Source organism: Protopterus annectens, chromosome 16.part0 (assembly GCF_019279795.1).
Source record: "Protopterus annectens isolate FY-2018-M chromosome 16.part0, PAN1.0, whole genome shotgun sequence".
Taxonomy (NCBI): domain Eukaryota; kingdom Metazoa; phylum Chordata; order Ceratodontiformes; family Protopteridae; genus Protopterus; species Protopterus annectens.
Window position 1 is genome coordinate 682,701,463 of NC_056750.1, and position 20,695 is coordinate 682,722,157.

The 20,695-nt window shown below is 40.8% G+C and overlaps 1 protein-coding gene across 1 annotated transcript in view; it reads left to right on the top strand.

The window, feature by feature from the left end:
* The first annotated feature begins 3,280 nt into the window (after nt 1-3,280).
* Nucleotides 3,281-20,695, top strand: part of LOC122790648 (collagen alpha-1(I) chain-like) — an 882,142-nt gene continuing 864,727 nt past the window's right edge. Inside the window, exons 1-2 of the mRNA XM_044058172.1 lie at nt 3,281-3,322; nt 19,755-19,808. Of these exons, the coding sequence (XP_043914107.1) occupies nt 3,281-3,322; nt 19,755-19,808 (96 nt within the window). The remainder of the gene's footprint in view (nt 3,323-19,754; nt 19,809-20,695) is intronic.

Below are 20,695 nucleotides of genomic sequence, written 5' to 3' on the forward strand. Positions count from 1 at the left end.
TCCAAGTTTAGATGCAGTTAACAGATTAATTATCATGGTACTATTAAACTCCCTCCCCCTAAAAAAGTATTTTACTGGTAAATAACTTATATTGTAGAACTACAGATCCACCATAGAAGTGGTTGTATATGGTGTTTACCTGCAGATCAAAGTAGCCTCTGATATATGATCAAAGGTTCTCCAGAGTGATTTATGCAGCTTTGTTTGGTATGAAAAGGTTACTTCCACTCACAGAAAACAGAAAAAGTTAGTCATACTCACATACAAGATGTCACTCTCCTATATGCTATATATTAGGCAATACACGCTGTGTTCTGTAGTCTTTTGGCTTTAATGTGTGTTTCAGGCATGGTTTGCTCGTAGATAATGATACAGATGACTCCTCCTTCTCTGTAAAAGGAGGCAGATTACTGTGAGATTAAAGATGCTTCTTGTTTAGCCAACATTCAGACACATAAAAATCAAGAAAAGTGGACAAATACGTAAGCTGCTGCTGTTTCATCTGCACATGTAGCATATCATACTGCTTGCAGTTTCTTGCTTTGGAGAGGCGGAAGCTAAAGCAACAACAGAATCACATGAAATGTTTAAGTTTTACTAATAGCACATTATATAAGAGGCGGCATTCAGCCCTCTGTTTAGTCCGAAGGATATTTGTTGGCAGAAAGAGTTTATTTGATTGTGTATAAGCAGAGTAGTGCAAGTTAACTTGCTAAAAGGGTGCCACTCTGGAAGTCCTCCCACAAAGCTTACTCTTGAGAGAGTAATTTGGTCAGTATCCAAATAACAGCATAGCCTGTTTTTATGCCTTCATCTCGGTACACTGCAGACAGTCTTGTGCATGTTTCCCCTTAATGCATGACCCCAGTTCTGATTTTTGCCTGCACAGATAAATTCAGTAACTGTTGATATACATTGACACAAGAAGATTATCTCATTTAGCTGTACGTATTGTTACTAATGTTGTAAACACACAAGGTTGTTGTAAGTACCAGCTTGCTTTTCTTATGTTTTGGTTTTAAATGTCATCAGGAATGATAATCTGAAGTTTGATAAGGTTACTCATTGCATACTCACTGAATCTAATTCATAAAATTAGAATAGTTACAATGTTGCTCTGTAGGCAAGGTGAATAAATACTGCACTAGCTCCAGACAAGTGGAGTACCTCAGGGTTCAGTCCTGGGATCTTTCTTGTTTGGCATCTACTTCTCTGAAGTACAGGCCAACACTAAAGGACTTTGGCTAACAAAGTTCATAGATGACTGCAAACTGGGAGCCATTATTGAATCCCCAAATGATGTGGATACTCTACAAAAGGGCCTTACAGAAACAGATGCTTGGTGCCAGAACCATGGGCTCAAGCTCAATGCCAAGAAATGTATAGTTATCCCCTTTGGGAAAAAACATGTACCAGTGAATTACCACATAGGTGGCAGTACACTAAACACTGAAACTATGATAAGAGACTTAGGGACACAGGCGGACAGTGGTTTCACCTTCAATAACCACATCGCCACAACAGTCAGGAAATACTTCAATGTGGCACACCTCATCACTAAGGGCTTTTCATCCAAAAAAAAAGGAGGTCATTGTCCCACTGTACTCATCCCTCATTAGACCCATTATAGAATACAATGCCCCATTTGGTATGTACCTCTCAAGACATCTGCAACAACTGGAAAGGCCGCAGAAATACCTCATTAAAAGAATCACAGGCCTAAAGCAGATGCCCTATGCTGACTGCCTTAAAAATCTCCAGCTATACTCTGTCGCATATCGTCTACTCCACAGCGATCTCTGCTTAACATACAAGGCCATGTCAAACCCAGAGCTGTTGGACATGATACATTTAAAGAAATCCCATTCCCTCAGAGCCACATGCTCCAGTGTTCTAAACCTTGTCATCACAATAAACAAAACATGCTGGTGGGATAGGTTCCTGACCCAGAGACTCCCCAGACTCTGGAATAGTCTGCCCATACATGTCAAGCAGAGCGCCTCTTTGGCCCTCTTCAAAAGGAACCTTGATGATTGGATGGGAGAAAGGAAATTCACCCCAGGGATCACGTCAGTCGCCCTGCTAGACAGGGGTCCAGGAAAGTAAATAGTGTGGGAAGAAATAGCCAGGGAATTGTTATGGCTAGGCTTGTACAGGCCCTAGGGCTGATAGCCTAGTACCATCCTATGACCCTATAAAGTACTGCCCCAGGTCTGGGCTGTAGAGGGATGGAGCCCTGACTATGAGGTGGATGACCAGAGCACTATAAATAGTTCTGGCACGGGAAGAGGTGCTTAGATGTACTTGGATGGGAATGAGTGGTATGTGTCATCTCACCTTTCCAGAGAGGAGGAACTTGGTTTTCTGTACATAGTTGTGCAATTCCTGGCAGAGGCCTATAAGTGTAGCCCAATCATGATGCAGCTGTCAAAGTGACACTTAAAATATTTTCTCAGGTAACTGACTAAATATAAGGACAATGCACTACATATCTTTTAAGTGTTAAAAAAAGTGTACCTCATTATTAGGAACATTACTCATTTTAAGTCTTAAAATATCCATGTTCCATAGTATTCCACATTGACAGGGTCTGTCGCACATTCACTGTGTAGATTTTTTTTAACTAATATCCACAAAAAGTCATACTGATTCATGTGAAATTCATATAAAAAATAACATTTTAATAAATATAAATTAACACCTTTTAACTGTCCTGTACACATGTTCTTCGTGTTTCACTGTTGCAGTCATCACACTTGGGTTAACTGCCTGCATGTAGCCCTCAGTCGGCCCGAATACCATAGTCTTGGGATTTCTGCGCCGGATGCTGTTGCCTTTTCCATGACATCAGGTCATCAGGGGTATAAAACATGCAGCTGGTGCCATTACATCAGCTTTTCTTGCCGAGCGGAGCCCGAAGCAGAAGCAGTTCGCAAGTGCTGGTTAGCCGCTACCTGAAATTTTCATTATTCGAGTTTCGGACCTGAAATCTTCTAAAGCTAAGTACCCCACTAGGGATCCTTTTTTCTTGCTCTAACCGATGTCAGGAAAAGTTAATAATTGTCTTGCCTGTGGAAAGCAAATACCTCACAGAGATTTTCATTCGTACTGCTTCACCTGTTTAGGTCCAGACCACGATGTTCCTCGCTGTTGGTTTTGTGTCCTGTTCAAAGCCCAAACTATTCATCGTCGGGCTATCTTTGTCGCTAAATTCTTTCCTATTCATCGTCGGGCTATCTTTGTCGCTAAATTCTTTCGCTGTCATTCTCCATATTCCGTAATGGCTTCGATAAACATCAGACTTCTGATCTTCCGAAAAATCGTAAGGATAAAGACAGAGATAGGTCCAAAACTGCCAACACTTCTGTTAAGCTAGTCGCCAGTGAGGCACTTTTGCAGCCCCTAATACCAGCTTCTGAAGATTTGCAGGGCTCTACTGAGACCCATTCGGAGTCTGGTATGCCGCAAGATGCTTCTTCAACTATGGAACCTGCGGATGTCTCTACCTTGGATGGGTTTGGAGCTGCTGTGCAGGCGCTGGCTTCTGAGGGAGTATTCAGACCTTCCGATGTTCATATTAAACCGACTACTTCGTTTCTGAATAAAACTACCGAATTTCTCAGGCCCAGAGATCGCACTATGCCTAGGAAACCGATGACCAAAGCGCATTCTCAAGCTCCCATGCCACAGAAACAAATGCTTAGAATGGCTGAAGACCTTATTACTTTAATTAGGGGAAGCCAGCCTTCCCCTTCTAAAAGACAAAGATTTGATTTTCCTTATGATTTTACAGATCATGAGTCCGATAACTCTGCCCCTCAGATTACCAAGACATACCCTTATCAACCTATCAGGATTCAGATGCAGAGGATTCCATTCTCTCTGCCCCCCCCCCCCCAAGAGGACTTTTCTTTCAGTGAAACCCTGCATACCCTCAGAGAGCATTTCCGCTGGGAGTGCCAGGACTAGCCACAGTCCAAAAAGAGACTCAGGGAATTTTTAAACATGCCTCAGCACAGGCCTCTAGCAATCCCCCCTGTTCTGGAAATTGTAGATGATGTATTCATGGAATCCAGTCTTACTCCTGATACTTTGCCACCAGCTCCTAGAAAGCCTGACAGGTACTACAGAGTGCCTGACTCTCACAAATTTCTGTTTACAAATCCCACTGCGGACCCAGAGACCATTTCCCAGGGACCTAAAGGTATTAAGGCTACTACAGCCAAAAACCCTACCCCTTCGGACAGGGATTCTAGGGCTTTAGACAGTTGGGGGTAGAAGGTATATACCTCTGCAACTCTTGCCAGCAGGGCTTTAAATTGCCAGTTTCACATGTTGAAGTACCAGCAGCATGTTATGGAACTAATTAAACAAAAAAATTATGTTGATTCCTGATTGTGCAGAACATAAAGATTTACAAGAGTTGATGCATTCTGCAAACCAAGTTGGAAAACATACTTTGCAGTGTGGTTCTGATGCCTTAGAAGCATCTTGCAGGGCTGCTGTCACTGGGACTGTTCTTAGAAGGCATGCTTGGCTAAAGGAACAAATCTTGCCAGACCATATCAAAGCAAAATTAGTAGATGCTCCATTCAACCAAGAATGTTTGTTTGGCACTAAAGCAAAAGTCGTTCTTAAAAAGATGGAGGAACAAGCTAAATCTGAGTCTATATTATATTCTCGAATGCTTAAAAAAGTGAACACTGATTGATCAAACTTATTTTCGCGAAACTGCAAAATATCGAAGCAGCAGAAACTCAAATTTTTTCCTAGGGAAAGAATTTGGTTGTCCGTTTCTGTTGCTTCGGTATTTTCAGTGTTATGGTGGAAAGTTACCGGTTGGATTCAGGTTAAGTGTGCGATTGTGTGGATCTGAGTGTTAGGGTGGTTTAGGTGAGTTAGGGTTAGGGCTCAGGTTAGGTGTGTGTGCGATTGAGTGGACATGAGGGTTAGGGTGGATTTAAGTGAGTTAGGGTTAGGGAGCGGGTGAGGTGAGTGTGCGATAGTGACGGACCTCAGGGTTAGGGTTTGGGTTAAGGTAAGTGGGTAGTTAGTGGTGTGTGCATAGTTTAGTGTAGGGTTAGGTATCAGATTTTAGGTGTATGTGTGTGGATTTCTGTTTGTTTGGTGTGCTTGTGTTGTATGTATGTGTTTTGGATCAGCGATTTTTTTCCCTGGGAAAAAAATCGCTGATCTGACAGTTCGAGATTGTAAGCTTTCACTTAAATTAGGTCGATCAATCAGCGTTCGCTTTTTTAAGCATTCGATGATATAATATAGACCCGCTAAATCTATGCAAACTGTTAAAGATTTCCTACAGGTACAGCTACCTAGATTCAGTAGGCATTGGCCTTCAAAAAATTGGTCCTTTCCAGTCCCTCCCAGACCTTCTCAGCTCAAACCCAGGGGTAGCAGACCACCAAGACTACAGTCTCAGGGTATGCACAGATCTAAACAATGGAGTGCTCCCACCTCAAAAACAGGCAGTGGTAAGCCACCCGCTAATGGAAAAAATTCACAATGACTTGTCTTTCATCCTTCCCAGCCATGCAAATGTACTTGCACCCCTAGGAGGAAAACACACCCTGCATGCAAAAAACTGTGAGTACATTACTCAGGACAGATGGATCTTAAACATTTTATCCCAGGGATACAGATTCTATTTCCACTCATTGCCAACCCCAAGCGGATTGCCAGACCTCCCCCCAAACCAGTAGACAGAGGCCGAAAAGCAAGTACTTTCTCCTCTCAGTATGAGGGCTATTCAACCTGTTCCGACAGAGTGAAGGGGACAGGGTTTCTACTCCAGACTCTTTCTGGTGCCCAGAAAAGAAAACTCTTGGCACCCTATCCTGGATCTGTCAATTCTCAACACCTTCCTGGTGGTACCAAAATTCAAAATGCTTACTCTCCAACAGCTGCTTCCTATGCTAGCCAAGGACTCCTGGCTGGTCACTCTAGACTTAAAGGAAGCTTATCTGTACATCCTCATAAGGGAATCTTGCAGGAAATACCTATGTTTCAGGGCAGGCTCTATGCACTATCAGTTCTTTGCACTTCCCTTTGGCATATCTACTGCACCCAGGGTATTTACAAAATGCCTGGCTCCAGCCATTGCACAGTGCAGGAAGAGAAAATTCAAATTTACCCATACTTGGATGATTGTCTGATTCAGGTGGACAGTCAGAAATGGCTACTTCAGCACCTGACATTTGCAAAGAGACTCCTAACTTCTCTGGGGTATACCATCAACGAAAAGAAATCACATCTGGTACCCAGCCAAAAAATTGTATTCTTGGGAGCAAGCTTGAACACAACTTCCCAGATGGCATTCCTCACTCCAGAAAAACAGGTTTATTTGACAAACTACTGGCCACCCAAACCCAGCTGTCTGCAAGAAAAATACTTCAAGCTCTAGGGTTCATGGCCTTATGCATTCTCATAATTCCATATGCAAGACTGCATATGAGGAAACTTCTGTGGTACTTAAGTCTCTGGTGTCAACATTCTCAGGACCTGGAAACAGCGATTCCTACCATTCCTTGCTACCACAATGATGGACTCCCTTTCACTCAACCCCTTGCTGCCCTAACCCTGACAACAGACACATCAGACTATGCATAGGGGGCTCACATGGCAGGCAAATGCATTTAAGGCAAATGGAACCTTCAAATACCTTATCCTTCCAGGACAACTCTTGATAAAGACAGACAGCACCACAGTTATGTGGTACAAAAACAAGCAGGGGGAACTCATTCCTATCCACGCTGCAGGTTAGCCATGGCTCTGTGGAACACAGCCTTGAGCAATCAAGTGCAACTGCAAGCTCAATTCCTGCCGGACAGACAAAATTCATTGGCAGATGACTTAAGCAGAAATCTAATGGACCCACATGAGTGGAAACTGGAACCCAATTCATTCAAGCTTCTAATCCACAGGTTGAGGACACCAGAGGTGGACATCTTTGCTTCCCCCCAGAACCATCAATTGAGCAAATTTTGTACCAGAACTCCCCACAGCCAAGCATGGAAAGTGGATGCCCTATCCTTTACATGGGAAAACCTCTCAGTCTATGCCTTTCCCCCTCTGCCCTTCCTCTCGAAAGTACTACTCAAGATCAAACAGGACAGGCCAAGGACAATCCTGATTGCACCAGACTGGCAACGCCAGCAATGGTACCCACTTTTATGCAGTCTGACAGCAGTGCCACCCTGGCAAATGCATCAGACCCCTTCCCTGCTGTCCCAGCAGGTGGGCCAGATTTTGCGCCCTCAGCTGCAAACCCTGAACCTAGCAGCCTGGCTAATTCCATGAATACATCACCAGCAACCCTCAACAAACAGGTGCTGGATGTCATCCTTGAGGCCAGGAGGCCTAGTACTAGGAAATCCTATTCAGAAAAGTGGAAAAGATACTGTTCTTGGAGCCACTGTGCCCACCTTACCTCAAATCCTAGATTATCTAGCAAAACTGCTCCACAAAGGCCTATCCTTGTCTTCTATTAAGATTTATGCCTCTGCCATCTCAGCGCATTACAATACTGAGCCACCCCTCTTTTCTCACCCTCTGGTCAAACAGTTCTTGAGAGGAGCTAACAATCTAAGACCCCCCAAGTAGAGCTCACACTCCAGCCTGGGACCTTAACTTTGTACTAGAGAAGCTCACTCTTTCCCCCTTTGAGCCTACTGCTACAGCAGAGTTAAAATTCCTCTCTTGGAATACAGCCTTACTTCTAGCCATTACTTCAGCAAGAAGAGTGTCTGAGTTGCAGGCCCTTTTGGCTGTGGAACCCTTCATTATCTTCCATGCGGACAGGGTTTCCCCTCAGGACTAACCCATCTTTTATGCCTAAGGTGGTATCCAGTGTGGCTTAAAACCAATCCATCCATTTACCAATCTTTTTCCCTAATCCTCAGAATAAAGGGGAAAGGATCCTGCACTCCTTGGACGTGCACAGGCAGCTTAGGGTCTACCTTGACAGGGCTACACCTTTCAGAACGTCTGACTAGCTGCTAGTCAGCTTTGCTACAGGGGCAGAGGGCAAGGCCATTTGAAACCATCTCCAAATGGATAACACACTGCATCCATTTCTGCTACAAACACCACAGAAAACCTACCCCACAGGGAATCAGAACCCATTCCACTAGGTCTACCTCAACCTCTACAGCATTTCTCAGCGGATCCCCAACCAGGGACATCCTGGAAGCTGCAACCTGGAGTTCTGTACACACCTTCACCAAGCATTACCACTTGGCTATATTTTCTAAATCCAGAGCTGGATTTGCTGCAGTAGTCTTGCAAGGCCTGCTAGCCAGCCCTAATACTTCTTGACTGCCTCCACCCTTCCTCAGCTTTGGGAATCAACCCAAGTGTGATGACTGCAACAGTGAAACATGAAGAACATAGTACAGTTGTGTAAACTTACCATAAATGTAGATGTTTGAGTGTATTCACTGTTGCAGTCCTGGTTTCCCTTCCTCCAGTCCCCTGACTTTTCTATACTTTCTACCTATCCTCTTTTTTGCCCATATCTTATGACAATGGTATTTACTTTTTACTGGAGGTGTTCCACACCCTGTAATTGGTTCCTATTTTGGGGGCTCCTGACATCTGGGGCAAGAAAAACTGATGGAATGTCATCGGCTGCATGTTTTATACTCCTGATGACCTGACATCATGGAAGAGGTGTCAGCATCCGACGCAGAAATCCCAAGACTCTGGTATTCGGGCTGACTGAGGGCTACCTGCAGGCAGATAACCCAAGTGTGGTGACTGCAACAGTGAATACACTCAAACATCTACATTTATGGTAAGTGTATACAACTGTACTTTCTGAGTTAAAGTTGGTAGCATGCTGTGGTAATATATGTTCCACATTTTGCTCATTTGTTTCATGTCTTGAGAGGTAGTGTTCCACATTTTGGAGATGGTAGGTTGAGAGCTATGACCCATAGCATTTCTAGCATAATATTCCTTAACTTCTCTGCCAATGACTGATGCCTTATAAATTACCAGTAGACATTTCTACATGCCTTCTTTTCTGACTACATATGCACAACCACCCCAAGTTTCAGTGTGCCTATACTAAATAGATTGATTTTTTTTTTTACTTCTGTAATATGGAAACTTCTTTGCAAACCTACATCGTTTATATCTAACAATCTCCCACCTGATACTTTCTGCTGATGCAACTGCCTACCAAGTCTCTCTTCTGATTACTCAGTCAAGCAAGGAAACATTTGATGGGAATGAGTGGCATGTGTCATCTTACCTATCCATAGAGGAGAAACTTGGGTTTCTTCGCATGATTATACAGTTCATGGTAGAGGCCTGTAGGTGTAACCCAGTCAGGATGCAGGCTACCATCTCTTAATGGAGAGATGATAAAATCAGCTAGCAAAGGAGAGTAGTATTGTTGGAATTGAATTTATCCACAAGTCTTGGTGAGTACCTTCACAGGGTGGACCTTGTTGTTATGAAATCTCACCAAGATGACACTGATATATAGACTATATTTTATATAGTATATATCAAGGACAGAAGCAGATAAAAAATAAAAGATAGGTGAGTCCACAAGTCCCAGGATAAAAAAGTGGCTGATCCTGGTATGCTCAGGGCACCAGGATTGGAAAAAAATGACAGCATAGAATCCTGAGGAAACGTAAACATTCCTACAATGGGGGTAGCCAGGCTAAGGGGGAGGTTGCCCCCCCCCCCTTTGTAGAAGGAAGTAGTAGTCCATTACAACCACAAAAACTGACAGACCAAAAAAGAGCCATAAAAATGATAGAATGGACTACTGAGGATAAGAAATAAATTGTCTTGTTGCTATTAGGCAAGAAGTCCTGAATTTCCAAACAGATATTCAAAAAGATGAAAAGAGAAATAAGTATAAGGAAAAATACTTGCACAAGAAAAAATGTCAAAAGCTTCAAATGCAAGTCTGCATTCATTAATACAACAGATCCACGAACATCATCATATAGACCAAGAATCTTTGGGCTGTTTGAAAAAGCAAGTGACTGAGGAAATGCAAAAATATAAAGAACAAAACCTAGAGATTGTTGAAAGGTATAAAAAAGAAACATGGAGAAAGAAATAGAGATCTAATGAAGTGCAGTATATTTATACAAAGAAGAAAGCCAAATGAATAAAGCATCTCCAAAGATATTTGAAGAGCAATACAGACAAAGGCACCCAGATATGGACAATTTCACTATACAAAAAAATATCACAAAGGGAGAATGTAGAACAGGAGATCAGTAAAATACATGTTATGCAAATAGAAGCTGAAGTTATGGAATACCTGCAAAGTGAAGGATTTAATGTAGAAAGTCTAACACAGGTTGTCACAGCATGATGGAACAATAAGTCACCAAAGTAAGGAGAAACCAGTGGAGAAGGAAACATTTAAAAAGAAATAGACACGAGAAAGAAAAAGTCATTTAATATGATGCAATATTTTTGCAAAAGAGAAAGCAAAACTAATCAGTACAAAAAAACAGAACCAAAGGCATCCAGGTATGGAAAATTTCATAATACAAAAAGAGAGAGAAAATAGAAAAGAGAATTAATAATGGAGAATTTAAATAGAAACTGAAATTATGGATTACTCGTAAAGTGAAGGATTTAGTGTAGAAAAAAAAAGAGCTGGTAATGTCACAGCCAGATGGAACAATGAGTCCCCTGTTTAGAAGAAACAGGTGGAATGGGAAGTATCTGATCACTTGCCACATGAAGCTACTCTGTAGTCATCAGTAGGAAAATGGGAAATATTGCCACTTCTGATGCAGTCAGTGTTGTAGAGTGATAGGGCGGCGAGTTCCCATTTGAAAGAACTATGGATGATGCAGGACATAGCTGTATTCTGTAGGATGCCTGCAGGAAATGGAGAGCAAAGAATGTGCCCTCACTTTAGAAGAAAATGATCTAAGGGCAGAGTTACTTGATTTAATAGAGATGGATAAATATATTAAGATTGATGAAAGAAATATCTTACAGAAAGTCAATAAGACCCAAAATGTTAGCAGTCTGATAAAACAAACACAATAATCAAGACTATTAATAGAAATACATCTGATATAACAGAAGTAAATAGGATATATTATTGTGCACCCAAATTAATAACAAATAGTCTTACCACAAAAATAAAGGGCAATAAAGGAATCAAATGCTATCATGGAAGTATCAAACAGAAAAAAAAAACTATAAATCAATTAGAACACGAAGTGTCACTGTTAGAAGACTGTAGAAGAAGGAGCAGATCAAGAAAAAATACTTAGGCATGGTAAAAGCAAAGCACAGTATCAGAACAGATCAGGAGCTGTCATACAATATTGCAAATAATAAACTAAAGGTATCAGCACAAACAGAAAACACTTAGAAGATATGCAAATAAAAACAAAGGAAAAGTACAAAATAAGTAATTTACAAAATAAGTTAATTCATTGATGACCCAAAAAAGCTCTCTTGAAAATTGAAGAACAAAGCAACAGAAATAGAAATTCCACCAAAAAAAGAAAAGAAAAACAGATACATTTTGGAGAAATGTCTGGAACATAAGATGCTAAATGGATAGAAAGAAGAAGTAAAAGAAACAGAAGTTCAAATGTACAGGGTATGACATGGGATGAAGTAATAGTCAGAGAAGTTGAAGCAAAATTAAGAAAAGCTCCTAATTGGAAAACTCAGGCCCAGATGCGTTACCTAATTTCTTGCTAAAAGTATTAACATCTTTACATGAAGATTTAGCCCTGAGTAAGAAATACTTATATGTATATCCCGAACAGACACCAACCTGGATAACAACAGAAAAAATGATACTCCTCCTTAAGAGTGAACCTTCTGATGCTGTGTAAACTATATACTGGAATTGATGCCAACAGAGTTTATTGTCATTTAAAAGAAAACTCAATCATGGCAATTGAACAAAAGGGTAACAAAAAAAATCAGATCAAACAAAGGCTCATTTGTTGTCAGTCATAATGGGGAACTGTAAAAAGGGAAAGGATTTAAGTATGACATGGACAGATTACAAAAAGCAGTTGACAGGATTCCACACTCGTGGATAATGGAGTGCTTACAGATGTGTAAGATGCACCCTGTATTGATCATTTACATTACAGTGACCACAAAACAGTGGCAAATCACTTTGCAAGCTAGGCCATGATCAAGGACAAATTATTATCCCAGGGATAAAAATTCAAAAGGGGATATTCCAGGGTGACCCTTTGTCTCCGCTCCTCTTTCATCATGCCATTAACCTGTCTGCTTAACAGATTAGGTCTTGGTTACAATTTGGGTCCCAGAAAACAACAAAGGTTTAAGGACTTCTCATTTTCATGCTTATCAAATTATATTTATATAAATCGGTATATACCAGGATTATCTATTCGTCATTGTGAAGGATGTATGGGCCCACTAGAAATTGATTGCATGTATAGATCTGCAATTGTAGGACTTCTTAAATATCTGCTGACCTCACCAGATCCAAACAAAATGAGGAGAAAAGTCTAATATGACCTCCCTGCTTAGTTAAGCAGAAGCACAACCGAATGTGCCAAAAAGCAAAGGAAAGAATATAAGAATGAGGATCAGATGAGAAGGCAATAAATTTGGAAAAGGCATAAATGCAGTTGTAAGTAGAAAAAATTCCTGGGACAACCTCGTGTCAAGGATCTGACGCAGGAACGGATAAGGAAAAGTGAATTTAAACCAAAAGGTGAAAGATTAATATTGGCTGTGCAGGATAGCATACTATTTACACTTTGGTTTACAGAGTTCAGTGAACATGTGGGAGAAAAAGATGAATGCGGGTTCTGCAAAACAGAACTGGAAACAACCGCGCATCTTGTTACTGGGTTTGATACTCTGATGGTGGAGGGCCTATATATTGAAAGGCATAATAATATGGTAAGACTGTTGCATTGGGGATTGTGCAAACATTGCAATATTGAAGTAGCTGTGAAGCACTGAAACATAATCATACATTATCAACAGTTCAAAAGATAACTGCGAGAAAACCAGATATAGTAGTCCATGAGAAGAAGACAAAAGTAGTATTAGTTAATAAAATTGCTACACCCAGTGATTATAGTGTCTTATATATAGAAAAACACTAAAATGACAGGATTTGCCGGCAGAAATGAGGGAAATGTGGAAGGAGGGCACCCAGACAGTCCTAACAGTAGTAGGAGCAATGGGTCTCATAAAAAATAATTTACAGTTGTATCTAATATGCCACCGATACATGTAACTCCATATGAATTGCAGAAGGATATATTACAGGCACATTGCTGGTGCTGTGATGAGCACTTTTGGCCAATATCAAAGATTAAAACAGTACTTCACAAACTTTAATAATACTTTGACATAGAAATGGAACCATTTATGTCATGGTATTAGAAACCCAAAAGACTTGGAGAAATTAAAGAGCAAGAAATATTCATCCCCAGAATCTGTGAAGTTTCTCTTGTCATTATTCCTTTTCACAAAGAATACCTGCTTACTAATCTTTTGAACTTCAGTTCCATTGATTTACTCTGCCCTGTAGCTAAAATACTTGAAAGTGCGTTCATGTGTAGATGGTCTCATGTAACATGAGATGATCTTTTTTAAAGCACGTAGTGTGGCTTCTTAGTAGGAAAAGCTATAGAGACAACATTACTTGTTCTTACAGATTGTGTTACAAATACTAGCAGTAAGTCTGGTAATAGAACCAATCTTTTTGGACTTATGAAATCATTTTGATACTATCAGCCAGTTAACTGTTCTTGCTCTCTCTTATCTGCATAATTATGCTGTATCAAATCTGCTTTACCAGTACCCAAGTGAGTAAACTCAAACCATATGCTGGAAAGAAGCAACGTCTCTCTGTGCCACAAGCAATCCAGGTTGGAGTTTCACAGGGTTCCACACTTGCTTCTTTTTTCATTACTTTATTCTATAATAGCATGTCCACACAATGGGGCTTATCAACAATATTCCAGTGACTCTACTCTCCTCTTTCTTTTACTTCATCTGTTTTTGAAGTGGCTAATCAGCTACAGCTGTTGTTTATGACTACTTAGTCATGGCTGGGGAAGTCAGTGCTTCTAAGTAATGCAAGAAAAATGTAGGCCATAGTAATTTCATCAACTAACTTCTAAATACTAACAGCAGCCCACTTGAGGTAGCTAGCATTGTTAAGATACAAGGAGTTTTAACTGCTTCTGTATCACATACGAGTGGACCAGAAGTGCAGTCTCTGCTAATATGGGAACAGATTAATTCTAGTCTCAAAACAGTGAACTCTGAAGCTCGCTACAGTAATGTTAGTGTTTTTACTGGGGACAAGCCCACCCATGCACACCCTAACAAGAGGAACTGTGCTACCACACACCTGCTGACAGTGTGTATTAACTCTTGAGTTCAGTGTTCCTTGGAGCAGGTGAAATACTCTGGGATACTGCAACAATTTAGTTTTTATTATCCCAGTCACAGTTAAAGCCTCATCATGGAATAGGTCTCACTTATGGTCCTCATACTTTTGTTCAGACCGATTTTAATGGTCCTGACATTTTATTTGATCATTACATCAAGAAATAACATGCTCTTTATTTGTTCATTACATCAAGAAATAACATGCTCTGTATTACTTTTATTCTTGGACTTCTATATACAGCCAAGCTGTTTTTGACCCAACAAACTCATGTTGCTTTGGTGCCATCTACCATGTTCTTCATTTGTTGGACATTCCTGTTCTCCTGAACAACCCACACATGACTGGCCACACACTTCATAGATTCTTCATAGATGCTTTACAAGAAAACATGGAGGAGGCTGTGCTTGGCATCCATTCACTGGCCCTCAGAACAGACACAACTGTGTAGATAGCTTTACAGGAAAGTTTAAACAAGGCTACTTTTGACAGTGAACTGCACTGCCCTGCAGGTTTTTGATGTTTCATTTATCTCTGCTACAACTCTAGGATGTGGCTGATGGCAATAACCTCAAGCGTTTCCCTGGGCAAAGGCAGTGTCCAGCACCTACTGAAGACTGCTGTTAGGATATTTTTCTCAATGATTTCAATAAAGGCCACACCAATGACTTCCTGTGTATTTTGTGAACTTGCTGTCTAGCTTGGGATCCATGTCAGTATCTAAGCTCCAACAACGCCTGACTGAATCCTCTGTGAGTTTCTAGGTGTCATGGGAAGGGATCTCTTTGCCGGTCATAACCTTGCGTCTCTTTTCAGAGTAACTGGCAGAATGCTCATGGTCTCGGCACAGGCCTCAGGATCTTGAAGTGCTGATTATCCCCTCCCCCAAGGATTTTACTATCTCTGAGATCTAGAGCCTTCTGAGGAGGAGGGTTTTAAGAAGGAGGAGGACAGGAAGAAGCTTGGGAGTCAGAAAAACCTTCCATAGGAGAAGCCCCCCCCTTACCAAACCCATTTTCATTAATTCATCCTTCAATGGAGTCAGTAGACCTTGGGTACCACCGTCTCTGCCTGAGGACCCAACCATAAAAGAGTTGATCATTCAGTAAAATGGCAGAATGGGATTCATGGATACAGTGGGTTTTAAGAAGAAGATGTAAATGACCCAGTGTCTGGACCTTTTTGGGCCCCCCTTCCCAGTCACTTTCCCCTCCTACTTTTCATTGTTAATTCAGAAATGAAGTAAAATCAGAAATACTTTGACAAGAAACAGAAAAGTTTGCCCCTTAAAAGCTACAATATTTTGGATCATCACCCTGTAATTGTGACTCCAACAATGGGGAAGAAATTGCTTAAGCAAGATAGTCATTGGCAGTCCTGCTGTTGAGTACTTCAAACATCACTGTTCGAATGATTATCAGGCAGGGTGTTCTGTGTCAGACTCTTTTAGAGTCTCACGTGAGAGAGGCAGACCAGGAAACATATCAAACATATCTTGACAAAATTCCAGAAGTCACAGGAGGTATATAGACAAGTCTTAGTGAATGATGTGGTTGTCATGCCTACCCACATCTTTGCACTTGGAATTATCTTGCACCACCCTACCTGGTTGCACTCATCTGGGCTTCCCAGTGAAATTCAGAGCAAGATGTTGAATTCCTCCTTTTTCAAGATTTTAACTTTTTCATTGTGCATCTTTCTTGGATCTGACAGAGAGAAGATAGGAGCTGACCTCCATCTTTCCTAGTGCACAGGATTCAGAGATGCCAAATTCACTCAGTCCTCTCATATCTTGCAGAGGTGTAGCCACCAAAACTTTGGCCAGTTCCAGATCCAATGCCAGCATTCTAGAAATGGATCTTTCCCACACGTTAGGAAACCATGTGTACCAGGACCATTCTTCAGAGTCTCCTGCAGTGGCTATGACTGCGTATGAGCCTGCCACCTGCTGATTTAGCAGGACAAAGTTGGAGCATATTCTTTCTTTGCAACAGCATGAGGAACCATCATCACAGGTGCTTGGGTCCTCCAGCTGCTGGAGATAATCACTGTTGCCTCATTTCCCCACCATCACACATCTGGAAAACAGCAGACTGTGTGGTATTCCAGCAATGCAAGTTCAGTTTCTTTTGTGCAAGAGAGCAGTCAATCTGGTCCCCATACAAGAGGTGGGAGGTTGTAATTCCAGTTCTTTCTGGTTCCCAAAAAATGGGCCAGGATGGGCTTTGGCCTATAATGGATCTGAAATAATTCAGTCTCTTTGTGCAATACACAATTTTCAGAATGCTGACAGTTAAGTTATTTTTGCCTGTTTTGCACAATGGTGACTGATTCTCAATCCTAGATTTATAGAATGCTTAACCCACATTGCATTACTGATGATTAACTTGCATTGTGGTCCATGAGGCTAATATCAGGTTTTTGTACTTCACCTTGGCGGGTTAGAGAGATCATTTCAGGATGATCTTGTCTTTTTTTTTTCTTTCTGACACACAAATTTACAAAGTGCTTAAACATGGTGGTTGCCATTCTGTGGGGAGATATTTGTTTCCCTTACTTGGATAGTTGCCTCTTTTCAACCCCATCCTCAGACCATTTATTGAGCCACAGGAACAAGCTTCTGTAACCTTTCAACCTGCTGACAGTGCCTCATTTCATCCTGTGTCACTTTAAGGATGATACAGGACAAATCTCCTTTGAGAAGATAGGGATCCCAATGGAAATTCCCTTTGGCTCAGAATACCTTTATTGTACGTTGGTCCTTTCAGCTCATGTCAGCTGCCATTATAGCAGTTTAAGTTGCCAGGGTCAGCATGTGATCCATCAGTGGTTCCTGACACATTGCGGGGATTATCTGGACAGCTTAGAAAATCAGATTCCCCTGTCCATGAGGAATTACAGGAGTGGGCATGGTGGATGGAGATTTCCAAACCTTTGAGTTTTCCCGTTTCTCCTTAAGTTGCTGGTAATGATGCTCATGCCAGCAACCTCTATGATGGATAGGGAAACACACTTCTACTGGTCAGGTGGTGATACCATATTTAGAAATGAATCTACAGCTTTTTTTTATGGAGATGAGAACAGTTTAGTTTGATCTGCCGTCCATTCAGGGCTTTCTTCCTCCCGGCTCTCTGTTGGTCAGGATGGAAAACCTTCCTGTGTTCATTTACAGCAGCAGACAAGGCAGAACTCGATATGGCCTTTATTTGCCAGAAAGTCAGACTATTTCAGGACTGAGCCATCAACTAGTAGTTCTTTCTTGTCACCCAGTACTTTACATGGATAGTCTGTGCCTCGATGGATGCCCTCAGGAGGACAGATCCCTCAGTTTATGAATGGGAAATATATACTTCAGTAACTGTACCTTGGAGTAGGGGAAGTATTCAAGGATACCACCCTCTCATACATTGTTATATTCCTCATGCATGCAGTTTTGCTATTGCAAGGCATACATTTCTATTCCTCAGATTTCAACAGACATCAGTTTTCTTGGAGTGAAAGTTTCATTATGGACTAGTTGCTCTCCTTTCCCTTGCTGCACTGGGGGCATTCCACTACAATGGGTAACATTTGCACCTTATCTTTTTAGACTCCTTTCAAATTTAAATTGTGATTACAAATGTTGTATGATCCTATGGGCGAATAGGTTAAAGCAGATTTTGGCTGATGTAATACACTCCAATAAACCTGGCTTTACAGCTCCAATACAGGTAGCAGGTAATACCTGTAAAATTATTACTAGTGCAGTGTACAATAAATAATGGGAGTACACTTGTAATATTTTTGCTTACTACTATAAAAGGGGCCTAACTTCCGCGGTAGCATTGTTGCCTCACAGCAAGAGGTTCTCCTGTTCAATTCTCGGCTGGAGTGCAGGGAGTGCCTTCTGTGTGGAGTCTGCATGTCCTTCCCGCGGTTGGGTGAGCGTTGGAAAGACATGCGTAAATGGGCGTGCCTTTGTTGAAGGTTGAATGTCGAGCTGGCACCTCGGCGTTTGTGAAAATCTACTGCCAATCATTAGCGGACCGGAGTTCCGCTGTGGCGACCCCTAACTGGGAAAAGCCGAAAGACAACAACTAAAAAGGGGGCCTTATATTGAGTTAATGTGTCTCCCAGACTCATTTCTTAGTTTTTGCAGAACATTTGTGAGGGTTATAATCAAACAGAATTAAATGTTTGACTCTCAGATACATTCTGTCTGCATAGGGGTATTAGGCAAAGTCTTGCTTAAATACTATATGTAGGGCTCTTGGCACAGGCATTATGCAACTCCAAGATAAAAGTGTAAATGTTTTTCTTGAGAGATTAAGCTCTAGTTCTTCATGGATGATTTGCTTGTGTATTTGACTCCAACGCAGATTCTGATGTTGCAAAGTTGGTTCACTTTTTATTGGGGTTTGAAAAGCTGTCAGGAAATAAGATCAATGTAGGTAAATCCCAGGTAATCAATATAAATTATGTTTCATTTTGGGAGGTGCAAAGTGGATACCCAAGTATATGTTAATACAGATGCATAATACTTTTTTGCATAGTTTAAAGATCCATTTATTTTTTTTTATTTTTTAACCTAACTGATGGGCAGTGAATTGTAACAAAGAACTGTTACAGTGCATTTTAGCAAAAAGCAACAAGAAATATCTTTTTTCCCTCAACTTTGAAAATATGTTGGACTTTTTTGTCCTGAGTTCAGTTAAAATTTGTGCTGGAGCAACTTAATTTACTTATCTTTGAGCAGCTGGATGATTCTTCTAGTTTCTTTTCTGGAAAATCTTTTTCTCACAACAGTTGGTTTTGCTAAGACACTCCTCACAGTCTTGCCTCACTTTTCATAAAGATAGAATTTCCTTGCACACTAATCAATAGTTGCTTTAACAACTACAGTAGTGAAGATACCTCCCGGAGGAAAGAAGATATTTCTGCAAGATGAATAACCTTGCTGACTGAGACATGCTTGAAGCTCTGGAATTATGGTATTTGCTAAATAATTGTGTTATAGTATCAAACGTGAATAAAAAGCCTCACATAGTTAAAGGTCCGTCTCACCTTGTCAAAAATACTTAGAATCATATAAGGAAATGTTTGCATGCTCGAGTTTCTTTGCAATAAGTGAAAAGACAAAGGAGTTTGCATATAAATGAGCAGATTGTCTGAGTCATTTTGCTGTTGTTATGCACAGCCTCACATAAGTGGAGTGCTATTCATTGTTGTGCACCAAAACAGTTTCAGAGATTGCTGGAATACCTAATCTTTTTTTTAATAAAGTCTCCACACCAGTTCATTTGTGTTGCTGCACAACAGATGTTACCCATGTTTTTATTATTTCTTTTTTTTTTAGGGTTACCCTGGATCTGTTGGGGACAGGGGGAAACCTGGTCATATGGGAGAAACGGTACTGTATAAGTGCATGCGTAACATATTTGAAAATGAAGATAAAGTGTAATGTCTTGTCCTTTTCCTTGAATTTCTTGGATAATGTTTCTGATTTAAAACATTTTTCAAAATAAAGTTCCATTGGTTTGCGTGGCAGTGTTGACTTATGTTTAACTGGATGTTTCCTTTTGCTTTTCCGCCATCCTCAGCTTGTTGAAGTTCACTGGCATCCTCTTTTTTTCATGGTACTCAACTGTCATTCCATTTCAGTTGCTTAAAGATTTCCAAGTGTACCCATTGTGCAGGTCAGAATTGTGAGAAAAATCTACATGTTGTATTGGTCTGCAAAATGCACATCTCATGGTTGTGGTGGTCCACATTGCCCATGGCTTTGTGTGGAATGGAGCATGGCATTGTTATTGGTAGTGGTTTGTACTTAATAAAAAGAAAATATTAGTAAATATATGTACTGATAGGCAGTATAACATCACACAGCAAGCTACTCTGAATCATAGCAGTTTGTGACCTAAGGAAGGGCCATGTTTTATGCTGCCAGACTTTATTCGGGCCCATGTTGTAGCATTGCTTTTCTCTAAGTCTGACTCATCCTCTTCCATTTCTTCCTATAAGGAAGATGATTTGTTATACAAGTGCCTACAGGTATTGCATAATGAGGTGGCACTATTATCTTGATGCTAAGTTTCTTTGGGAATGACTGTAGTTGGATAATTTGTAACTTGTTTTTGCCTTAGCTCTTTTTTTTGAGGAATTCACGAACACATAACTTAACCTACAGTACCTTTTGTCCAGCTATTATTTTTTTCAGTGCATCCTTGGAAGTAGTTTCTTGGCAACTTTGATATCTAGTTCTGTCAGTTTCCCACAAGTGTTAATGTTCCCTTCATG